We start from the raw sequence: 21708 nt of genomic DNA, 5'->3' as shown, positions 1-21708 counted from the left end.
ATCCTGGTTGTTGTGGATCGTTTTTCTAAGTTCTTTCGTCTCCTCCCATTGCCTGGTCTCCCTACAGCCCTACAGCCCTACAGCCTTACCTCAGGTTTCCACCCCGAGAGTAAAGAGCAGGTGGAGAGAGTTAACCAGGATGTGGGTAGGACTCTGAGGTCCCATTGCCAGGACCGGCTGGGGGAGTGGGTAGCGTTCGTGCCCTGGGCAGAGATGGCCCAGAACTTGCTTCGCCTCTCCTCCACTGGCCTCTCTCCCTTCCAGTGTGTATTGGGGTATCAGCCAGTTTTGGCTTCTTGGCATCAGAGTCAGACCGAGGCTCCTGCAGTGGATGACTGTTTCCGGCACGCGGAGGAAACATGGGACGCCGCCCATGCTGCGCCAGAAAGTTGGCGCAGACCGTCACCGCAGTGAGAAAGAAAGAAAGAAAGGGGACAGGTCTCTAGTGGGAGATTCTATTCCCTCTCCTTCAACTGACAGCCAAGACCCCCTTCAAAATATCAAGCAGCACTACTTTCCCATTTTGAAGGGATATTTTAGCTTAAAGGATGCACATCACAGCTAGGAACTGCTCCTATGCACAACATACCAACTGCCCTAAAGTAACAGAGATATTACTCCGTGTCATGACTTCCACCGAAGTTGTTCCCTCTCCTTGTTCGGGCGGTGTTCGGCGGGCGACGTCACCGACCTTCTAGCCATCGCTGATCCATTTTTCATTTTCCATTGGTTTTGTCTTATCTTCCATCACAACTGGTTCCAATCCCATCAATTACATGTTGTGTATTTTGACCCTCTGTTTCCCCTCATGTCCTTGTCGGTGATTGTTTATTGTAAGTGTATGTGTACGTCTGTACTGGTGTGTGTCGGGTTATGTTACCCATTGATTTTTATTATTATTCTGTTTTCCGGTGGGTTTTTTTTGTAAATAAACTGCACCGTTGGAAACAGTTATTTCTCTCCTTCGTCTGACTTCTCTACCGCCAGTTAAACACCCTTACACTCTGAGTCAATTGAGCTGGAAAGTAGGCTACAGCAGTGAGATTCTACATAGCCCTAATTGTATCAAGGTTACTATCATTTGAGGAAGACCAGGTCCAAGACAGCGCAAGGTCGCACCTTTCAATCAGATTGGCTCTGCAGACTATCCTTTCAAACATACAGCCTCAGAAGTCTAAAATAAAGGTGACTTGAGCTTTGAGACAAACACACTGAAAAATAAAGTGCTATGGTTATAAACCCCACATGAAAGAGCTTGGCTAGAACCTTGTGAAACACACAGTCTGTGAAGAAGAGTTGAAAGGATGCACCAAGGGGTTTCTCCTTATCGCATCAGCAACAGCCTGGACCAGGGCCTACAGTGGAACACATCTCAACATTTAGAAATTCCTAGTTGAGAGTACAGCAAATGTACCACAGATTAAGCCACTGACCTTGGTTAATAACCTTGGAGCATTTCACTGTGAGTCTACACCTGTTCTGAAGCATGTGACATGGGTGTGATGATTGCTGCCTTACAGCTAGGCCTAAAGGTTATGAGGTAGACGTGGACCACGACTTGCAGCTTTTTTTGTTTACATCTTTGAGGAGTCCTTTTTATTTGAGAAAATAACAAGTTATAGCACTGTCCTTTTATACAGAGGCTATTGGTGGTGCCAGCACATCTGTACTATCAGACTGCCAACCAGCAATAATGCTTCTCTCTATATTACCCTGTATGGAACATTATAACCAAGCAGCCAGTATAGTGGTCCAATTGCAAACAGCTGTATACAGACCCAGGGAGGGAACACAGGTGTCCTAGATAACAGAACATGCACTCAGCCTTTTTCATAAGATCAGCTAGAGTAGAAAGAGAGAGAGGGGAAATGAACAGACTTGCTACTGGCGTTTGCCCATCTAGTTCTAATGCCCCTCCCTCTCTCCTGTCCTCTAACCAAACCACTGCTTTTTATTATTCTGTAGAGACTAAAAAGGCTTTGGCAGCATGTCTGGCAATCTGAAAAAAAAGGTTCAAGAGAAGCACAATGCAGTATGACAATGTGGCGGTCAGCTGCCCCTGCAGTTACACATTCCCAGCCATCGTCCTTCAGTGTTACACAGGTGTGTGTTGAGTGATGTACATACAGTAGTAGCCGGTGTCCCTGTATCCCACAACCCACACCTCAGGCTGCATTGTCTGCTCTCCAGGAAAGACACGAAAAGGAGAGTCGATTATGTAAGAGCCTCATAAAATGGAGCATTATTCTGTCATAGTGTTGTATGAGCTAGGATGAGCCTGGTTGAAAACCTGTATCTGGGAGAAGCACCACAGCATAACAGCTCAGACACGGCAGAGAGGTCTACTCTCATAGCCCTGTTAGTGAGATTCAACATTCAACTAGCACACAAATTAAAATGCTGAATGTGGCAAATGCAGTATGTCACCTGCAACAAATACTGATAATCATATATTACCTAGAATGCAACCAAAGCAAACAAACAAAATAAATTAAGTGGGCTACATAAATCTTTGAGTTTCCATTCAACCATTTCAGGTTTAATCTGGCGGTATTTGTGTCCTGCCTGTGGAGGCTTGTGTAAAATAACCCACAATTTTATTACAAAGGCATTAGCATCAAAAGATGACCTTTAGAAAAGGTCTCCAGTTGTGTGACTAAGAGATGTTATTACATTGGAACCCTGGTGTATCGGCTAGCTAGCCCACTGTATGAACACTGACATCAGAGTGGTGCCATTTGCGTCCCATGTGGAGAGTTTATGCTATCGAAATGATAATATGAGGAAACAATAATAATACTGAATATTGATATGATATGGCTATAATTTGAGGAACCAACAACAAAAATAATAATAATAATGATAATAATACACCTCATTAACCTTTAGGACGTACTCATGGATGAGTGCCGAGGTTGGACTCAGTCATTCAATCACATATGCTATCGCATGCTCACACACCTGCGAGTGAACAACCAATGGGAAAGACTGTAATGCTAGCTGTAAGGGAAGTACTCTTCATTGCCAGCCTGGAAATAGGGTGTTCCTTAATTAACACTAGTTAACCCATAGGTGACCGAGAGGCGAGAGCAGCACCCAACATGCCAGCGCGCGTCAATGTGTTGGTGACTAAAATTCAACACAGACGTGCACCACTATTAGCAGCAAACAAACGTGTGGAGTATAATTGAAAGGAAACTGTTGAAGTGCAGGGAGCCAGTGATCTGTGAGGGGAGCAGATGGCCGCAGGAGACACATGCTGCTGCTGTACTGATGCTGTGTTGTGTTGGAATTAATCCAGCTCACCTCTGCCTATTAGCATATCACAGGGCCCTGCCATCTCTCACGGGGGCTGGAGTCCCCAGCCAGCGGCAGCAGCAGATCCCATCTCGCTAATGCTGTTGCACAACTCTTAATCACTTTAATACAGTTTCAGTGATGCCGGACCGCCGAGGCTGAGACATCGCCTCGCATGAGCCGTTATGTAATGTCACATCCACTGAGACCTAACCATGAGAGGGATGTCCCAGGAAGAGGCAGGCAGCCATCACCCACACAGAGTGCATTAGACTATGGTTTTAATACTGTTTGAGGCCCCTCAAAAGATTACATAGAGCCATTGTACTTAGACCTCAGTGCTAATGCATTGTCTGGGCAGCTCTCCAGGCAATCCTTTTCCACACATTTCCAATGGAGGGATCAGTCTCTCATCTGTAGAGGTCTCATACTTTGAAATCCATCTCACTCTCAAAACATGGTGGAGAAAATGCTATATTTTGTCAAATATAAACTGCTCTGCCCCAAGGAAGAATGAACTCGTCAGCACATTTAATTCTATTGCCAGTGGTTTTTTAAACACAAGTCTGTTTGGCTGGAATGGGTGCCAATCACTTAGCATTTCAAGGTTCTTGAAAACTGCACCACTAGTCCCTGCTGGCCACTAATGTTTTTATTGGCCCTTTACCCACTAAGCCTTTAGAAAGTCTTGAGCGAAACACAACAACACTGAAAACCGGGCTGTGAAAATGGAGGTTAACTGCATATAGCAGAGAGGATCCATGTTGCCAGCCCTAGCCCTGTCAGCCTCCACCCCTCAATCCGTCCCCAGCAGCTGGGTGAACTGCTGTGAGCTGTCTGAGCAGGAAGCCAAGGCCTGTTATTATTAGTCATCAGCAGGTAAAATCACCACAAGTAACCTGTAATGACCTACGCTGTTACTGAGTCACTGTTTCAGAAAACATTTGATTGAGTAGACTACAGCGTCCAAAATCACATATCACAGCACAAGCAAAGGGAGATATATCAAACACTGGTGCTTTACTACTGATACATTTTCATCCAATGTAAGACAATAAGAAGACCTGTGTAGCAAATGCAAATCCAAAATTGGTCTGCATGGTCTGGACCTGGATTTGAGCTAAAAACCCATTGACATGACGTTGCCTTTTTGGGTGTGGCGAGCCCCATCCCCCTCTCCCTGCCTCTCCCTTTCCTCCTTCAACTAGGTTGCTCTGGTCAGAGAGACGTCGTACATTCCTGAGGATCTCCTCATGGACACACAGTACAGAGAGAGTACATTTTCATAGAGAACAAATTATTAATTCCTTCCACCTCACAGAACTTGAGGTATGAACAAATTTCATGTTCCGGAGAAAGTATAAAAAATCGGTGAAGAATCCAGCTACGAACTGGTCCATTTGTTACAACTTGGGGAAGCTCATGGGAGACGGTGTGGCCACATTACCATAACACTGTTTATATAATAGCCTCAGATATGAGGTTTACATCTAATTGTTGTATAAGATGAATGAGTGAGTATGATACTGTTTACACAATTTTACAATGTGATTTTGGACTGTTTAATGAAGGAAAACTCAAAAAGGGAATTGGAGTTAACTAAATCAGAGGACCGCCCCTGATCCCAGTTAGGGTCAGGCGTTCTGGGACAGCCCCTTTCTGCAATTCCGAATAAAACCCAACTTTGAGAAATTATCAGCAGACCATGTTTTTCTCCATTAGGAGGTGACAAAGGCTGTAGACCATTGCTGAATCTTTTAACCATACCACTTGGTTAAACACTTAGACTATCGATACCGACAGAATAAGAACAAGTCTTTGATATTAATTACTAGTCTGCAGCTAGGAATTCGGTATCATTGAACGTGAAGAATGACAACCGCGAAACATCCATTCTATAACAAATTAATGAATCTCACTCTGCACTATCCCCTCTAACCAAGACAGAGAGAGAGAGAGAGAGAGAGAGAGAGAGAGTGAGAAAGGGGACGAAACTCTCCAACAGAAACAAACTTTTCACCAGCGATCAAGACGACACACTGAGTGTAAATATATATTGGTTGCAATTGTTCCCGAATGAGTGAGCCTTCATGTGCAAAGGATTCACATTTCAATTGTTATAATTATCACTCTGTAGTGACTTCTTAGTCGACCCCCACTTCCCCTTTTATCTAACAAGCCGCCATGCCAGGTTAGCCCACTAGGGCACATTCTCCTATCATTTCTTGTAACCATATTTACTGTTTGTTTATGCATTTCAGTGAATTACCTAGTTAGTAATAAATACATGATTTAAGACAATTGATGTATGGATGACTCATAGTGAAGACTGGGTTCGTGCAGATAACCAACAATTTACGACGTTTGGAATGAGACTAACGTGAGGTAAAGTAAATAATTCATTAATTAGAAGACTAATTGATCAGATAAAATATCTGAAAAGTTATTTTAGGAAATTATAACTTTGCAATCTGAATAGTTTTCCTTGGTGCCCCGACTTCTTAGTTAATTACATTTACATGATTAATAAGTTGATTGCGTAATACTAATTACAGAGAATCTTTGATAAAAACTATAAGTTTTCAATTTAATGATAAAGACACGACACAATGCAAAACTATAAGACCTATAAGACCTGGCTCCTCTAGAAGCAACATAACTAGTCTAAGGCTGGATAATAAAACAGTTTAGTGAGTATATCAACCTCTGCCATGTGCCTATGGGGCATTGGGGATTACAGAGGCCTTGAAACATGTTTAAGTTATACACATAATCAAATGTAATTAACACATTTTCACAGTCTTACCTTTGTTTCATGTGGCATGGGGTTAAATCCACAGAGGTTGCAGACAGTGTTCTTGCATTCGGTACAGGTGTTGTAGTTGGGAGGGTCCTTGGAGCCCTTGTTGAGTTCCACCTTGCAGAGTGGACAGGTGGACTGGCCTGCTTTGAGAGCTGGTTGGGAAGATGCTGCTCCCTTTGGAGGTTCTAATGGGGGTTGGTCCACTTTGGCCTGTAATAATGTGGGGGGGACCTTGGCCTGTTGGGGTTGCTCTGCTTTCTTCTCCTCTGCATTCTGAACAGCAGGTGGTTTGGTCTCCTTTGCAGGGGGCATCATGGGAGAGGCCGGTGCAGACACCATGGGGGAAGCTGGCAGAGTGGTGTGGGGCTCATCCTGAACAGCTGAGGTGATCAAAGTGGATGCAGAGCTGAAGATGGAGGATCCAAAGCCAAACATCTTCCCAGACACTGACTCTTCAGGCTTTGACTGAGAAGGCTGAGATTTAGCACCGCCAAAGCCAAAGAAGCCCACTGACTGCTTTGGGGGCTTGGCCTGTGGTTGTGATACAGCTTTGGCAGGAGAGGTCCCACCTTTTGGAAGCTGTTGTTGAGGCTTTCCAGGCTCCTGCTTTAGGGGATCAGTTTTGGGGTCTATCTTTGGAACTTGCTGTTGCTGTAGTTGTGGTGGGGGCTTAGCATCAGGCTGTTGCAGTGGAGGAGTTTGCTTTTCTGGCTGTTGTGCAGGTGTAGCAGCACCACTGGGTATGAGTGTCACTGGAATTGTTTGGTCCACTGGTTTCTGAACAATTATAGGTTCCTGTTTGTCCTTTGCAGCCACAGCAGGTGGAGCATGTTTGTTTTGTGGGGATCCTGGTGCTGGGGTCTCCTCCTTTTTGACTGCAGCTGTTGATGGGGTTCCAGCCGGTATTAGTGTCTCCTGAGGTACAGTGGGTGGAGGAATCTCTTTTTGGGCAGCCGCAGGTGCTGGAATCTCCTCCTTTTGGGGTTTAGCTGGTGCTGGGGTCAGCTTTAGAGATGCAGCAGGTGTGGAGACTTTGCTTGGCAAGGGTTGGGATTTAATCATCGGCGGTCCTGGGGGTTCCATTCCTCCATGAGCTCTCTGCATCTGGCAGTTCAGACACAGCCATTCCTTTACCTGAAATAAAATAACAGTATTGGACATTTTTTTCAACAAACAATCTTGTAGAATTGTATTGCAGTCTGAGGACTTACAGATGCTCTTATCTTAGTTCCTATTTAAATGCTTCATACTAGATGTTACAAACATGTAGTAAAACTACTGACATAATGCTCTAAATCTGAAGATGTTCAATCAAATTAATAATTTATATCAGACTGTATTAATACAATTCTTCCAGATTACAATTTGCTTCCAGGAAGATCATAAACAAATATTAGACCATTTGGAGAAAAGCCAATAGTTATAACAAGAGCTCCATCAAAGCTTCTTGTTATCCTATCTTACAACTCAGATAAAAGTGATGACTGGCAACTATAGACACTGTCAATGCATAGTTAGTATTCTTAAATAACTGTTGTAAAATAAAGTGCAACATTTATGTTAGAGTAGCCAAATTACTTTGATGAAAAATAGACAGTTTAATTACCTCTGTTTCATGTGGCATGGGGTTGAATCCACAGAGGTTGCAGACAGTGTTCTTGCATTCAGTACAGGTGTTGTAGTTGGGAGGGTCCTTGGAGCCCATGTTGAGGTCCACCTTGCAGAGTGGACAGGTGGACTGGCCTGCTTTGAGAGCTGGTTGGGAAGATGCTGCTCCCTTTGGAGGCTCTGATGTGGGTTTGTCCACGTTGGCCTGTAATAATGTGGGGACCTTGGCCTGTTGGGGTTGCTCTGCTTTCTTCTCCTCTGCATTCTGAACAGCAGGTGGTTCGGTCTCCTTTGCAGGGGGCATCTTGGGAGAGGCCGGTGCAGACACCATGGGGGAAGCTGGCAGAGTGGTGTGGGGCTCATCCTGAACAGCTGAGGTGATCAAAGTGGATGCAGAACTGAAGATGGAGGAGCCAAAGCCAAACATCTTACCCGACACTGACTCTTCAGGCTTTGAGGGGGTAGACTGAGATTTGGGACCACCAAAGCCAAGTAAGCCTCCTGACTCCTGCTTGGGGGGTTGCTGTGTGGATGGGATGGCACTACTCTGGCTGGGCTGCTGTGGTGGTGTCTGAGGTTCTGATGTTCCCTGGTTTTCTAGTGCCTTCTGAGCAGGTGCTGAACTGGCTGGTTTCCCAAGCTCCTGCTTTGGGGGAGTGATTTTGGGGTCTGGCTTTGGAGCTTCCTGGGGCTGTACTTTTGCCAGAGGCTGTGCAGCAGGCATTTTCTTTTCTGGCTGCTGTAAGGGTTGAACAACCTTGTTCTGCTTGTTTGTAGGTGTGGCTGGTGGCTCCATCGACTTTTGAACAATTGCAGGTTTCTGGTTGTCAATTGAGATCTCAGTAGATGAACGCTCTTTTTTCATTGCGGAGCCAAGTGTTGTTGCCTCGTTTGTTTTGAGTGAATCTGGAACAGGTGCCTCATTGCTTATAACTGCAGCTGGAAGTTGGACCTCTTTAGTCTCTACTGCTGTTGAAAATGGTGCTTCCTTCTTCAGAGGTAAACCTGATTGTACAGCATAGTTATCTTGGGTTGAACCTGGTGTTGGGGACACCTTTCTGTTTTGTGACCCTGGTAGTATATGTTCCTTATTATTTTGAGGTGAGGCTGGTGCCCCCTTAGTGAGAGGTGAACCAGTGACCTCCTTGATGAGAGGGGAGGCAGAAGTTGGTTCCTCCTTGATAAGGGCTGAGGAAGAAATGTCCTTCTTGACAGGCAAAGCTGTGGTTGGGACCTCATCTGTTACAGACACACCTGGTGGTGTAGGATATTTTTTATTTTGTGGTGAATCTGGTGTTGGAGTGTCCTGCTTTAAAGCTCTAACTGGTGTCTCCCCCATTTTGGATGAGGCTGGTAATGGAGTCTCCTTTTGTGGTGCAGCAAGAGTGGTTGTCTCTTCTTTTTGGAGTGTGGATGCGGCCTTCTTCTGATCTACAGCAGGTATGACAGTCTCCTTTTCCTTTTGAGTTGCCGGAGGATCCTTTTGAGGTGCAACAGGTGTAGAAACTTTGTTGAGTAAGGGTTGGGGTTTCATCATGAGGGATTCTGGGGGTTCCATTCCCCCAAGAGCTCTCTGCATCTGGCAGTTCAGACACAGCCATTCCTTCACCTGAAAAAACATATTCAGTCAAATTTAATTTAAGAGTAAACTATGATAATCAAACTGAAAATAACAGACTGTGTTCAATGGATTTTTTGAAATAAACAAGAACATAAAATACCACGTGCTTGCAATTTCATTTACCTCAGTAATATTTGGCATTGGGTTAAATCCACAGAGGTTGCAGACAGTGTTCTTGCATTCGGTACAGGTGTTGTAGTTGGGAGGGTCCTTGGAGTCAATGTTGAGGTCCACCTTGCAGAGTGGACAGGTGGACTGGCCTGCTTTGAGAGCTGATTGGGAGGATGCTACTCCTTTTGGAGGCTCTGATGAGGGTTGGTCAACTTTAGCCTTTACTGATGGGGGGACCTTGGCCTGCTGGGGTTGCTCTACTTTTGATTCCTCTGCTCTCTCAGTAGCAGGTGGTTTGGTCTCCTTTGCAGGGGGCAACTTGTGAGAGGCCAGTGCAGACACCTTCGGGGAACCTGGCGGTGTGGTGTGGGGCTCATCCTGAACAGCTGAGGTGATCAAAGTGGATGCAGAGCTGAAGATGGAGGAGCCAAAGCCAAACATCTTACCAGACACTGACTCTTCAGCCTTTGAGGGGGTAGACTGAGATTTGGTACCACCAAAGCCAAAGAAGCCTCCTGGCTCCTGCTTGGGGTGTTTCTGTGTGTCTGGGATGGCACTACTCTGCCTACGCCCAGGCTGGCTGGGATGCTGTGGTGGTTTCTGAGGTTCTGAAGCTCTCCGGTTCCCTTGTGATGCCATCTGAGCTGGGCTTGCCGGCATTTGAGTGCCTGCTGCTTTAGTAGCTTCAGCTTTTGATATCTCAGCTGCAGGGGGAACTGGTTTCCTTTGAGGGGAGCTTGGGATTGGACTGTCTGTCTTCACAGATGCAGCAGGTGTTGTAATGTCCTTTTGAGCTGCAATAGGTGTGACAGTGACTGTTTGAGGTGCAAAAACTTTGCTGGGATACAGTTTCATCATGAGGGGTTCTGGGGGTTCAATTCCTCCAAGAGCTCTCTGCATCTGGCAGTTCAGACACAGCCACTCCTTCATCTGAAAGTGTAGTGTTGTGTTAGATACATACTGTTGTTGGATTCTGGGTTAAACTTGGGACATTGCTATCCTAGAGACTGATTTTTACATCAGAAGTTAATGGTTATCTGTAGGAGCCAGATGGCTTTGGAATGTGCTGGGTGGACAGGAGGAAGACACAGGATTGCTATAGGGGATACGGATGGACATCTGTGAATTGGGCAAATGAGGGGTTGAGGTCGATCTGACCTAGATCCCCTTAAGGGAGAAATTATGCTTTATTACCCCTTTACTTCATCTTCCTGTCATACCACAATTGATGTTAGGATTAGAGAGAAGGGGGAAGTGCCTACATTGGAGTATACAGTGGCTTGCGAAGGTATTCACCCCCTTGGCATTTTTCCTACTTTGTTGCCTTACATCCTGGAATTAAAATGTATGTTTTGGGGGGTTTGTATCACTTGATTTACACAACATGCCTTCCACTTTGAAGATGCAAAATATTTCATATTGTGAAAGAAACAAGAAATAAGACAAAAAACTGAAAACCTGAGCGTTTACAACTATTCATCCCACCCAAAGTCAATACTTTGTAGAGCCACCTTTTGCAGCAATTACAGCAGTAAGTCTCTTGGAGTATGTCTCTATAAGTTTGGCACATCTAGCCACTGGGATTGTTGCCCATTCTTCATGGCAAAACTGCTCCAGCTCCTTCATGTTGGATGGGTTCCGCTGGTGTACAGCAATCTTTAAGTCATACAACAGATTCTCAATTGGATTGAGGTCAGGGCTTTGACTAGGCCATTCCAAGACATTTAAATGTTTCCCCTTAAACCACTGAAGTGTTGCATTAGCAGTATGCTTAGGGTCATTGTTCTGCTGCAAGGTGAACCTCTGTCCCAGTCTCAAATCTCTGTAAGACTGAAACAGGTTTCCCTAAAGAATTTCCCTGTATTTAGCGCCATCCATCATGCCTTCAATTCGGACCAGTTTCCCAGTCCCTGCCGATGGAAAAACATCCCCACTGCATGATGCTGACACCACCATGCTTCACTGTGGAGATGGTATTCTCGGGGTGATAAGAGATGTTGGGTTTGCACCAGACATAGCGTTTTCCTTGATGACCAAAAAGCTCAATTTTAGTCTCATCTGACCAGAGTACCTTCTTCCATATGTTTGGGGAGTCTCCCACATGCCTTTTGGCAAACACCAAACATGTTTGCTTATTTTTTTCTTTAAGCAATGGCTTTTTTCTGGCCACTCTTCCGTAAAGCCCAGCTCTGTGGAGTGTACGGCTTAAAGTGGTCTTATGGACACATACTCCAATCTTTGCATCTCCTTCAGGGTTATCTTTGGTTTCTTTGTTGCCTCCCTGATTAAAGCCCTCCTTGCCTGGTCTGTGAGTTTTGGTGGGCGGCCCTCTCTTGGCAGGTTTGTTGTGGTGACATATTCTTTCAATTTTTTAACAATGGATTCTACAGTGCTCTGTGGGATGTTCAAAGTTCCGTAAAATTTGTATAACCCAACCCTGATCTGTACTTCTCCACAACTTTGCCCCTGACCTTTTTGGAGAGCTCCTTGGCCTTCATGGTGCCGCTTGCTTGGAGGTGCCCGTTGCTTAGTGGTGTTGCAGACTCTGGGGCCTTTCAGAACAGGTGTATATAAACTGAGATCATGTGACAGATCATGTGACACTTAGATTGCACACAGGTGGACTTTATTTAACTAATTATGTGACTTCTGGAGGTAATTGGTTGCACCAGCTCTTATTTAGGGACTTCATAGCAAAGGGGTGAATACACAAGAACTCCACTTTTCCGTAAAAAAAAAAAAGTAACGTTTTTTTTTTTTTACTTCACCAATTTGGAATATTTTGTGTATGTGCATTACATGAAATGAAAATAAAAATCAATTTAAATTACAGGTTGTAATGCAACATAATAGGACAAACTCCAAGGGGGATGAATACTTTTGCAAGGCACTGTATATACTTGTGGTGGTGGAAAGATGCTTTGTCTAATGCAGCTGTATTCATCCTCTGGGCAGAAAAAACTTGGTAAAGCTTTCATAGTGTCCGTAGAGTTTTTTACTCTGAGAATTAGAACCTAACACTGTATGTGGGATGGGGGTGTGGGGAATAAACCGATACAGTTACATATCGCAACATTATTTTTCAACAATAATATATTGATATTTGATTCCAAGAATCGATTAGTAAAAAAATATATAAACATTGCCTTCGGAAAGTGTTCAGACCCCTTGACTTTTTACACATTTTGTTACGTTACAGTCTAATTCTAAAATGGATTAAATAAAATCCTCATTAATCTTCAAACAATACCCTAGAATGTCAAAGCGAAAACAGGTTTTTACAAATGTTTGCAAATATATAAAAAACTAAAAACAGAAATACCTTATTTAGATACAGTTGAAGTCGGAAGTTTACATACACTTTAGCTAAATACATTTATACTCAGTTTTTCACAATTCCTGACATTTAATCCTAGTAAAAATTCCCTGTCTTAGGTCAGTTAGGATCACCACTTTATTTTATTTTAAGAATGTGAAATGTTAGAATAATAGTAGAGAGTGATTTATTTAAGCTTTTATGTCTTTCATCACATTCTCAGCGGGACAGAAGTTTAAATACACTCAATTAGTATTTGAAAGCATTGCATTTAAATTGTTTAACTTGAGTCAAGCATTTCGGGTAGCCTTCCATAAGCTTCCCACAATAAGTTGGGTGAATTTTGCCGCATTCCTCTGACAGAGCTGGAAAAATGACTTGTCTCATACACAAAGTAGATGTCCTAACCGTCTTGCCAAAACTCTAGTTTGTTAACAACACATTTGTGGAGTGGTTGAAAAACGAGTTTTAATGACTCTAAACTAATTGTATGTAAACTTCTCACTTGAACTGTAAGTATTCAGACCCTTTGCTATGAGACTCGAAATTGACCTCAGGTGCACCCTGTTTCCATTGATCATCCTTGAGCTGTTTCTACAACTTGATTGGAGTTCACCTGTGAAAAATTCAATTGAATGGACATGATTTGAAAAGGCACAAACCTGTCTATATAAGGTCCCACAGTTGACAGTGCATGTCAGAGCAAAAACCAAGCCATGAGGTCGAAGGAATTGCCTGTAGAGCTCAGAGACAAGATCGTGTCGAGGAATAGATCTGGGGAAGGGTACCAAAACAATTCTGCAGCCTTGAAGATCCACAAGAACACAGTGGCCTCCATCATTCTTAAATTTAAGATGTTTGGAAACACCAAGACTCTTCTTAGAGCTGACCGCCTGACCAAACTGATCAATCAGGATACAAGGGCATTGGTCAGGGAGCTGACCAAGAACCTGATGGTCACTCTGACAGAGCTCTAGAGTTAATCTGAAACCAAGATTGAACTCTTTGGCCTGAATGAAAAGCGTCACGTTTGGAGGAAACCTGGCACCATCCAGATGTTTTTCAGTGGCAGGGACTGGGAGACTAGTCAGGATCGAGACAAAGATGAACGGAGCAAAGTACAGAGAGATCCATGATGAAAACCTGCTTCAGAGCACTCAGGACTCAGACTACGGTGAAGGTTGACCTTCCAACAGGACAACGACCCTAAGCACACAGCCAAGAAAATGCAGGTGTGGCTTCGGAACAAGTCTCCGAATGTCCTTGATTTGCCCAGCCAGAGCCCGGACTTGAACCTGATATAACATCTCTTGAGAGACCTGAAAATAGCTATGCAGCAATGCTCCCGATCCAACCTGACAGAGCTTGAAAGGATCTGCAGAGAAGAATGGGAGAAACTCCCCAAATACAGGTGTGCCAAGCTTGTAGAGTCATATACAAGAAGACTCGATGCTGTAATTGCCTTGTTATTATGAGATATTGTGCGTAGATTGATGAGGAAAATAAACATTTTAATCAATTTTAGAATAAGGCTGTAATGTAACAAAATGTGGAAAAATTCAAGGGGTCTGAATACTTTCCGTAGGCACTGTATATTTAAGCAATAAGGCACGAGGGGGTGTGGTATATTGGCCATATACCATAAACCCCTGAGGTGCCTTATTGCTATTATACATTGGTTACCAATGCAATTAGACCAGTACAAATACATGTTTTGTCATACCAGTGGTATACGGTATGATATACCACGGCTGTCAGCCAATCTGCATTCAGGGCTCGAACCATCCAGTTTATAATGCTGAATATTTCCATCTGAATATTCAGTCTGCATACGACATCGTTTTTCTAAGTATCTTGCTTGAATATTATACAGTATTTAAGTTGAATTGATATGTTACAATTCGTGTAACTAAAGCACTCAATGCAAATACCTTAAATGTCCCTATTATTGAAACTTTCAACTGAATAAAACATTGGTAGGCAAAGGCAATTTGGCAGAGTAGCCATAATTGTATTACGTTTATTAAATGAATTCCCAGAATAGTAATTTCTTACCTCAGTAACGCTTGGCATGGGGTTAAATCCACAGAGGTTGCAGACAGTGTTCTTGCATTCGGTACAGGTGTTGTAGTTGGGAGGGTCCTTGGAGCCCATGTTGAGTTCCATCTTACATAGTGGACAGGTGGACTGGCCTGCTTTGAGAGCTGGTTGGGAAGATGATGCTCCCTTTGGAGGCTCTGATGGGGGTTTGTCCATGTTGGCCTGTAATAATGTGGGGACCTTGGCCTGTTGGGGTTGCTCTGCTTTCTTCTCCTCTGCATTCTGAACAGCAGGTGGTTTGGTCTCCTTTGCAGGGGGCATCTTGGGAGAGGCCGGTGCAGACACCATGGGGGAAGCTGGCAGAGTGGTGTGGGGCTCATCCTGAACAGCTGAGGTGATCAAAGTGGATGCAGAGCTGAAGATGGAGGAGCCAAAGCCAAACATCTTCCCAGACACTGAATCTTCAGGCTTTGAGGGGGTAGACTGAGATTTGGGACCACCAAAGCCAAAGAAGCCTCCTGACTCCTGCTTGGGGTGTTGCTGTGTGGACGGAATGGCAATACTCTGCCTACGCCCAGGGCTGGGCTGCTGTGGTGGTTTCTGAACTTCTGATGTTCTCCGGTTTTCCTGTGGTGTCTTTTGAGCCGGTCCTGGAGAGGTCCCAACTCTAGGAGGCTGTTGCTGAGGCTTCACAGGTTCTGCTTTCAGTGCACTTGCTGGGGTCTGCTGAGGCTTCACAGGTTCTGCTTTCAGTGCACTTGCTGGGGTCTGCTGAGGCTGGACTTGTGGAGTCTTCTGCTGCTCTGGTTGTGCAGCACTCCCCTGCTTAGCCCCTGATGGGTCTACTGGTTTTAAAGGACTTGAAGGTTTCTGGTCCTGCTTTGCAGTCATTGTGGGGGAGTCTGGCTTTCTTTGGGGGGAGGCTGGCATTGGGGTGTCTTTCTTTGGGGCTATGGCTGGTGTTTGAGCCTCTTTTTTGGGTGACACTGGTGTTGGTGCACCTTTTTGGGCACCAGTTGGTGTGGGAGTCTCCTGCTTTTGAAGCGCAAAGGGTGCAGACACCTTGAGGGAAGCTGGCGGTGTGGTGTGGGGCTCATCCTGAACAGCTGAAGTGATCAAAGTGGATGCAGAGCTGAAGATGGAGGAACCAAAGCCAAACATTTTCCCAGACACTGACTCTTCAGGTTTTGAGGGGACAGGCTGAGAGGCTGGAGTCACTGACTCCTTGTTGGGTGAGGTTGGTGCAGTGGCCACTTTTTGGGGACCAGATGCTGTTGGTGTGTCTCTCGTTTGAGGAGCAGCAGGAGCAGAGACTTTGTTGGGGGAAGGCTTGGGTTTCATCATGGTAGGTCCTTGAGGTTCCATTCCTCCAAGTGCTCTGTGCATCTGGCAGTTCAGACACAGCCACACATTCACCTGAAAATGTTTTCCATTGTGAGAGGAATACAGAATGTAATCAATTTCATATACAGCTATACATCTGCATGATGGAAAACAGCACAAGCAAATGTTTCTGCTGTGATATCATCAGACATTTCTCCTTACTCTCTGAGACATAAATCATCCAGCACTCTGTGATACATCATTGTTGCAGTTTTGAGCTTCAACATGACTTGCAGTTTAAGTATTAGGTGTATTGCATATGCAAAGCACTCTGCACTTCCACTTCTATTCCTTAGTTGGTAGTGTTGGTAGAATTATTATGAGTCAAGACCAAGTCAGGAAATTAAATAGCCATAACCACTACAATTGAGACTTTGATTTGTCTCTCTTTAGTAAAGTGAAATACCAATCTTTCCATGTAGGCTAAAAACATGTCAGACAAGTTGTTTAAATTTGTAAGAAGAGAGAATGAACAATTTATGAACTGACCAACGGTGCAATGTCTAAAGGTTATATCTGGAACCGAAATACATAGAAATTAATAGACATTTCAAATCTAAAAGATAACATAATTTCAGAATGACTAAGATTATCCGTGTGGAGATTAATTGGCTATCTGAACTTTTATATAAAATAAAGTTATCTTTCTCCAAATAATAATACATCAGAAATGATTTGTTCACACAGTAATTAAGTGATATTTGGTCAATCTTACCTCAGTAACATTTGGCATGGGGTTGAATCCACAGAGGTTGCAGACAGTGTTCTTGCATTCGGTACAGGTGTTGTAGTTGGGAGGGTCCCTGGAGCCCATGTTGAGTTCCACCTTGCAGAGTGGACAGGTGGACTGGCCTGCTTTGAGAGATGGTTGGTAGGATACTGTTCCCTTTGGAGGCTCTGATGGGGGTTTGTCCATGTTGACCTGTACTGATGGGGGGACCTTGGCCTGCTGGGGTTGCTCTGCTTTCTTCTCCTCTGCTTTCTGAGCAGCAGGTGGTTTGGTTTCCTTTGTAGGGGGCATCTTGGGAGAGGCCTGGGCTGCTGCAGACACCTTCGGAGAACCTGGTGGTGTGGTGTGGGGCTCATCCTGAACAGCTGAGGTGATCAAAGTGGATGCAGAGCTGAAGATGGAGGATCCAAAGCCAAACATCTTCCCAGACACTGAATCTTCAGGCTTTGAGGAAATCTGAGATTTAGGACCACCAAAGCCACCAAAGAAGCCCCCTGACTCCTGCTTGGCGGGCTTGGCCTGTAGTGTTGGCACAGCTTTGGCAGGAGATGTCCCACCTTTTGGAGGCTCTTGCTGAGGCTTCCCAGGCACCTGCTGTGACAGGGTGGCATTGCTCCGCTCATGCCCAGGTTGCCCTGGCTGATCTGGTGGTTTCTGAGGCCCTGATGTTCTCCGGTTCTCCTGTGGTGCCTTCTGAACAGGTGCTGGGCTGGCTGGTTTCTGAAGGTCTGCTGCTCTAGCAACATCTGCCTTGAGTGGCTCTGTTGCTGATGTAGAAGGTTTTCTCTGGGGGGAGCCTGGTGTTGGAATGTCTTTCTTTTGGGTAGCGATGGGTGTGACAGTGGCCTTCTGAGGTGCAGAACCTTTGTTTGGAGAAGGTTGGGGTTTCATCATGGGAGGTCCTGTGGGTTCCATTCTCTTCATCTGGCAGTTCAGACACAGCCACTCCTTCAGCTGAAAGAAAAGTACAGCGTAAAAATGGTCAAATCACATTATCCAACATGGTTAAATATGATTTAGTACCATGATTTCAATCAGAAACACTAAATATGCCTTTGTCAACCGATACTTGCAAATGTGATTATGGGTACTTGTGAACTTCAACTTCCACATAATCAGTAAACAAAGCAATATTCACAATGTTCTGTGCCTGTCATCATGAGATAGTTTTAGGTCTTTGTAGAGAAGCCCAAGCTTATTTACAAATCAAGCTGCCGCTAAACATCAGTAGTAACTAAATATTTCTAATGTGTTGTGTCAAGTCTAAGACGATCTCAATGTCAGTGTCCTCAAGGAAATTTAGCTATGAATTGAACTGTCCAAGAGGACAGTGTTCACCCATTGTGTAAAATAAATTGTTCATAATTATTCCATCTTCGCTAATTACACCTTGTTGTGTTATTAAGCAATTATTGCTTGATATTATTATACAGTAGCCATTAGCCAATAGTAAAAGGCTATACCTTTGTGCTAGGAGACACTCACACTCCCACTTAGGAGGGACTCTCACTTAGGAGGGAGCTGAACACCAGTCTTAAAATAAATTATGTGTCCTACAACTCGCTGCCTGCACTCACAATTCAAATGTCCTCTACTGTAAATGGGCAGGGGACCATCAGGTCTCCAAACATACATGAACTCTGTGTTTTAATCTGTTTATCTGCTCTCTGATAGCGATACAGTCCTCCTGAGGGAAGCACATAATGCTGTCTATCAGACAAAAGGCCATTAGTAAAGCTTGTGGAACAGTTTACCATACCTCCCACTGCCTCTTGTAATGATACAAGGCCTCTGTGATGGTAAGGGAGTCACTGGTCTGCATAATGCAATGATAACACTAACGGATCTCATCAGCTCTGAGATATGTGCTGTTAACCAAGTCAGAGGTGAAACTCTTCCCAACTTCCCCTTGTTGTGCTGCAAAGACTGTCAGATGGACACCTACATTATCTTAATCACTATAAAAGAGGTGGGTCTATATAGTCAGCCTGCTCTACTCATGAACACAGCAAGCTCTCCATTCTGTGGACTCCTAGTTTAGGCCATCATGAACACAGCAAGGCCTCCATTCTGTGGACTCCTAGTTTAGGCCATCATGAACACAGCAAGGTCTCCATTATGTGGACTCCTAGTTTAGGCCATCATGAACACAGCAAGCTCTCCATTCTGTGGACTCCTAGTTTAGGCCATCATGAACACAGCAAGCTCTCCATTCTGTGGACTCCTAGTTTAGGCCATCATGAACTCAGCAAGCTCTCCATTCTGTGGACTCCTAGTTTAGGCCATCATGATGCACAGCAAATTATCCAGTGTAAAAAAAATAATAATAATCAACATGTAAAATCAAATTCAAATCCAATCAAATTTATTTGTCACATACACATGGTTAGCATATGTTAACGCAAGTGTAGCGAAATGCTTGTGCTTCTAGTTCCGACAATGCAGTAATAACCAACGAGTAATCTAACCTAACAATTCCAAAACTACTACCTTATACACACTAGTGTAAAGGGATAAAGAATATGTACATAAAGATATATGAATGAGTGATGGTACAGAAGGGCATAGGCAAGATGCAATAGATGGTATCGAGTACAGTATATACATATACATATGAGATGAGTAATGTAGGGTATGTAAACATTATATTAAGTAGCATTGTTTAAAGTGGCTAGTGATATATTTTACATCAATTTCCATCAATTCCCATTTTTAAAGCGGCTGGAGTTGAGTCAGTGTGTTGACAGCAGCCACACAGCCACACAATGTTAGTGCCTTGAGATAGAAGCTGTTTTTCAGTCTCTCAATCCCTGCTTTGATGCCCCTGTACTGACCTCGCCTTCTGGATGATAGCGGGGTGAACAGGCAGTGGCTCGGGTGGTTGTTGTCCTTGATGATCTTTATGGCCTTCCTGTGACATTGGGTGGTGTAGGTGTCCTGGAGGGCAGGTAGTTTGCCCCCGGTGATGCATTGTGCAGACCTCACTACCCTCTGGAGAGACTTACGGTTGTGGGCAGAGCAGTTGCCGTACCAGGCGGTGATACAGCCAGACATGATGCTCTCGATTGTGCATCTGTAGACATTTGTGAATGCTTTTGGTGACAAGCCGAATTTCTTCAGCCTCCTGAGGTTGAAGAGGCGCTGCTGCGCCTTCTTCACGACGCTGTCTGTGTGGGTGGACCAATTCAGTTTGTCCGTGATGTGTACGCCGAGGAACTTAAAACTTACTACCCTCTCCACTAATGTCCCATCAATGTGGGTGCTCCCTCTGCTGTTTCCTGAAGTCCACAATCATCTCCTTTGTTTTGTTGACATTGAGTGTGAGGTTATTTTCCTGACACCACACTCCGAGGGCCCTCACCTCCTCCCTGTAGGCCGTCTCGTCGTTGTTGGTAAATCAAGCCTACCACTGTAGTGTCGTCCGCAAACTTGATGATTGAGTTGGAGGTGTGCATGGCCACGCAGTCGTGGGTGAACAGAGAGTACAGGAGAGGGCTCATAACGCACCCTTGTGGGGCCCCAGTGTTGAGGATCAGCGGGGTGGAGATGTTGTTACCTACCTTCATCACCTGGGGGCGGCCCGTCAGGAAGTCCAGTACCCAGTTGCACAGGGCGGGGTCGAGACCCAGGGTCTCAAGCTTGATGACGAGTTTGGAGGGTACTATGGTGTTAAATGCTGAGCTGTAGTCGATGAACAGCATTCTCACATAGGTATTCCTCTTGTCCAGATGGGTTAGGGCAGTGTGCAGTTTGGTTGAGATTGCATCGTCTGTGGACCTATTTGGGCGGTAAGCAAATTGGAGTGGGTCTATGGTGTCAGGTAGGGTGGAGATGATATGGTCCTTGACTAGTCTCTCAAAGCACTTCATGATGACGGAAGTGAGTGGTAGTCGTTTAGCTCAGTTACCTTAGCTTTCTTGGGAACAGGGACAATGGTGGCCCTCTTGAAGCATGTGGGAACAGCAGACTGGGATAAGGATTGATTGAATATGTCCGTAAACACACCAGCAAGCTGGTCTGCGCATGCTCTGATGATGCGGCTGGGGATGCCGTATGGGCCTGCAGCCTTGCGAGGGTTAACACGTTTAAATGTTTTCCTCACGTCGGCTGCAGTGAAGGAGAGTCCGTGGGTTTTGGTTGCGGGCCGTGTCAGTGGCACTGTGTTGTCCTCAAAGCAGGCAAAAACATTATTTAGTCTGCCTGGGAGCAAGACATCCTGGTCCGTGACGGGGCTGGTTTTCTTTTTGTAATCCGTGATTGACTGTAGACCCTGCCACATACCTCTTGTGTCTGAGCCATTGAATTGTGACTATACTTTGTCTCTATACTGACGCTTTGCTTGTTTGATTGCCTTGCGGAGGGAATAGCTACACTGTTTGTATTCGGTCATGTTTCCGGTCACCTTTCCCTGGTTAAAAGTAGTGGTCCGTGCTTTCAGTTTCACGTGAATGCTGCCATCAATTCCCGGTTTCTGGTTTGGGATTTTTTTAAATAATTGCTATGGGAACGACATCATCAATGCACTTTCTAATGAACTCGCTCACCGAATCAGCGTATTCGTCAATGTTGTTGTTGGACGCAATGCGGAACATATCCCATTCCGCGTGATTGAAGCAGTTTTGAAGCGTGGAATCAGATTGGTTGGACCAGCGTTGAACAGACCTGAGCGCAGGAGCTTCTTGTTTTAGTTTCTGTCTGTAGGCAGGGAGCAACAAAATGGAGTCGTGGTCAGCTTTTCCGAAAGGAGGACGGGGGAGGGCCTTTAATGCGTCGCGGAAGTTAGAATAGCAATGATCCAA

General features: G+C 44.8%; 1 protein-coding gene across 1 annotated transcript in view; it reads right to left on the bottom strand.

Annotated features, from left to right (window-relative positions):
* The window catches only part of LOC139376659 (protein piccolo-like), a 113364-nt gene that overhangs the window by 78568 nt on the left and 13088 nt on the right, over positions 1-21708 (bottom strand). The window contains exons 3-7 of the mRNA XM_071119899.1: positions 17231-17863; positions 14812-15858; positions 9453-10370; positions 7707-9317; positions 6104-7234 (exon numbers count right to left, since the gene is read on the bottom strand). Coding sequence (XP_070976000.1) covers positions 6104-7234; positions 7707-9317; positions 9453-10370; positions 14812-15858; positions 17231-17863 — 5340 coding nt within the window. The remainder of the gene's footprint in view (positions 1-6103; positions 7235-7706; positions 9318-9452; positions 10371-14811; positions 15859-17230; positions 17864-21708) is intronic.

This window comes from Oncorhynchus clarkii, chromosome 1 (assembly GCF_045791955.1).
Source record: "Oncorhynchus clarkii lewisi isolate Uvic-CL-2024 chromosome 1, UVic_Ocla_1.0, whole genome shotgun sequence".
In the NCBI taxonomy this organism is placed as follows: domain Eukaryota; kingdom Metazoa; phylum Chordata; class Actinopteri; order Salmoniformes; family Salmonidae; genus Oncorhynchus; species Oncorhynchus clarkii.
This window is presented reverse-complemented; position numbering and strand designations above follow the sequence as displayed.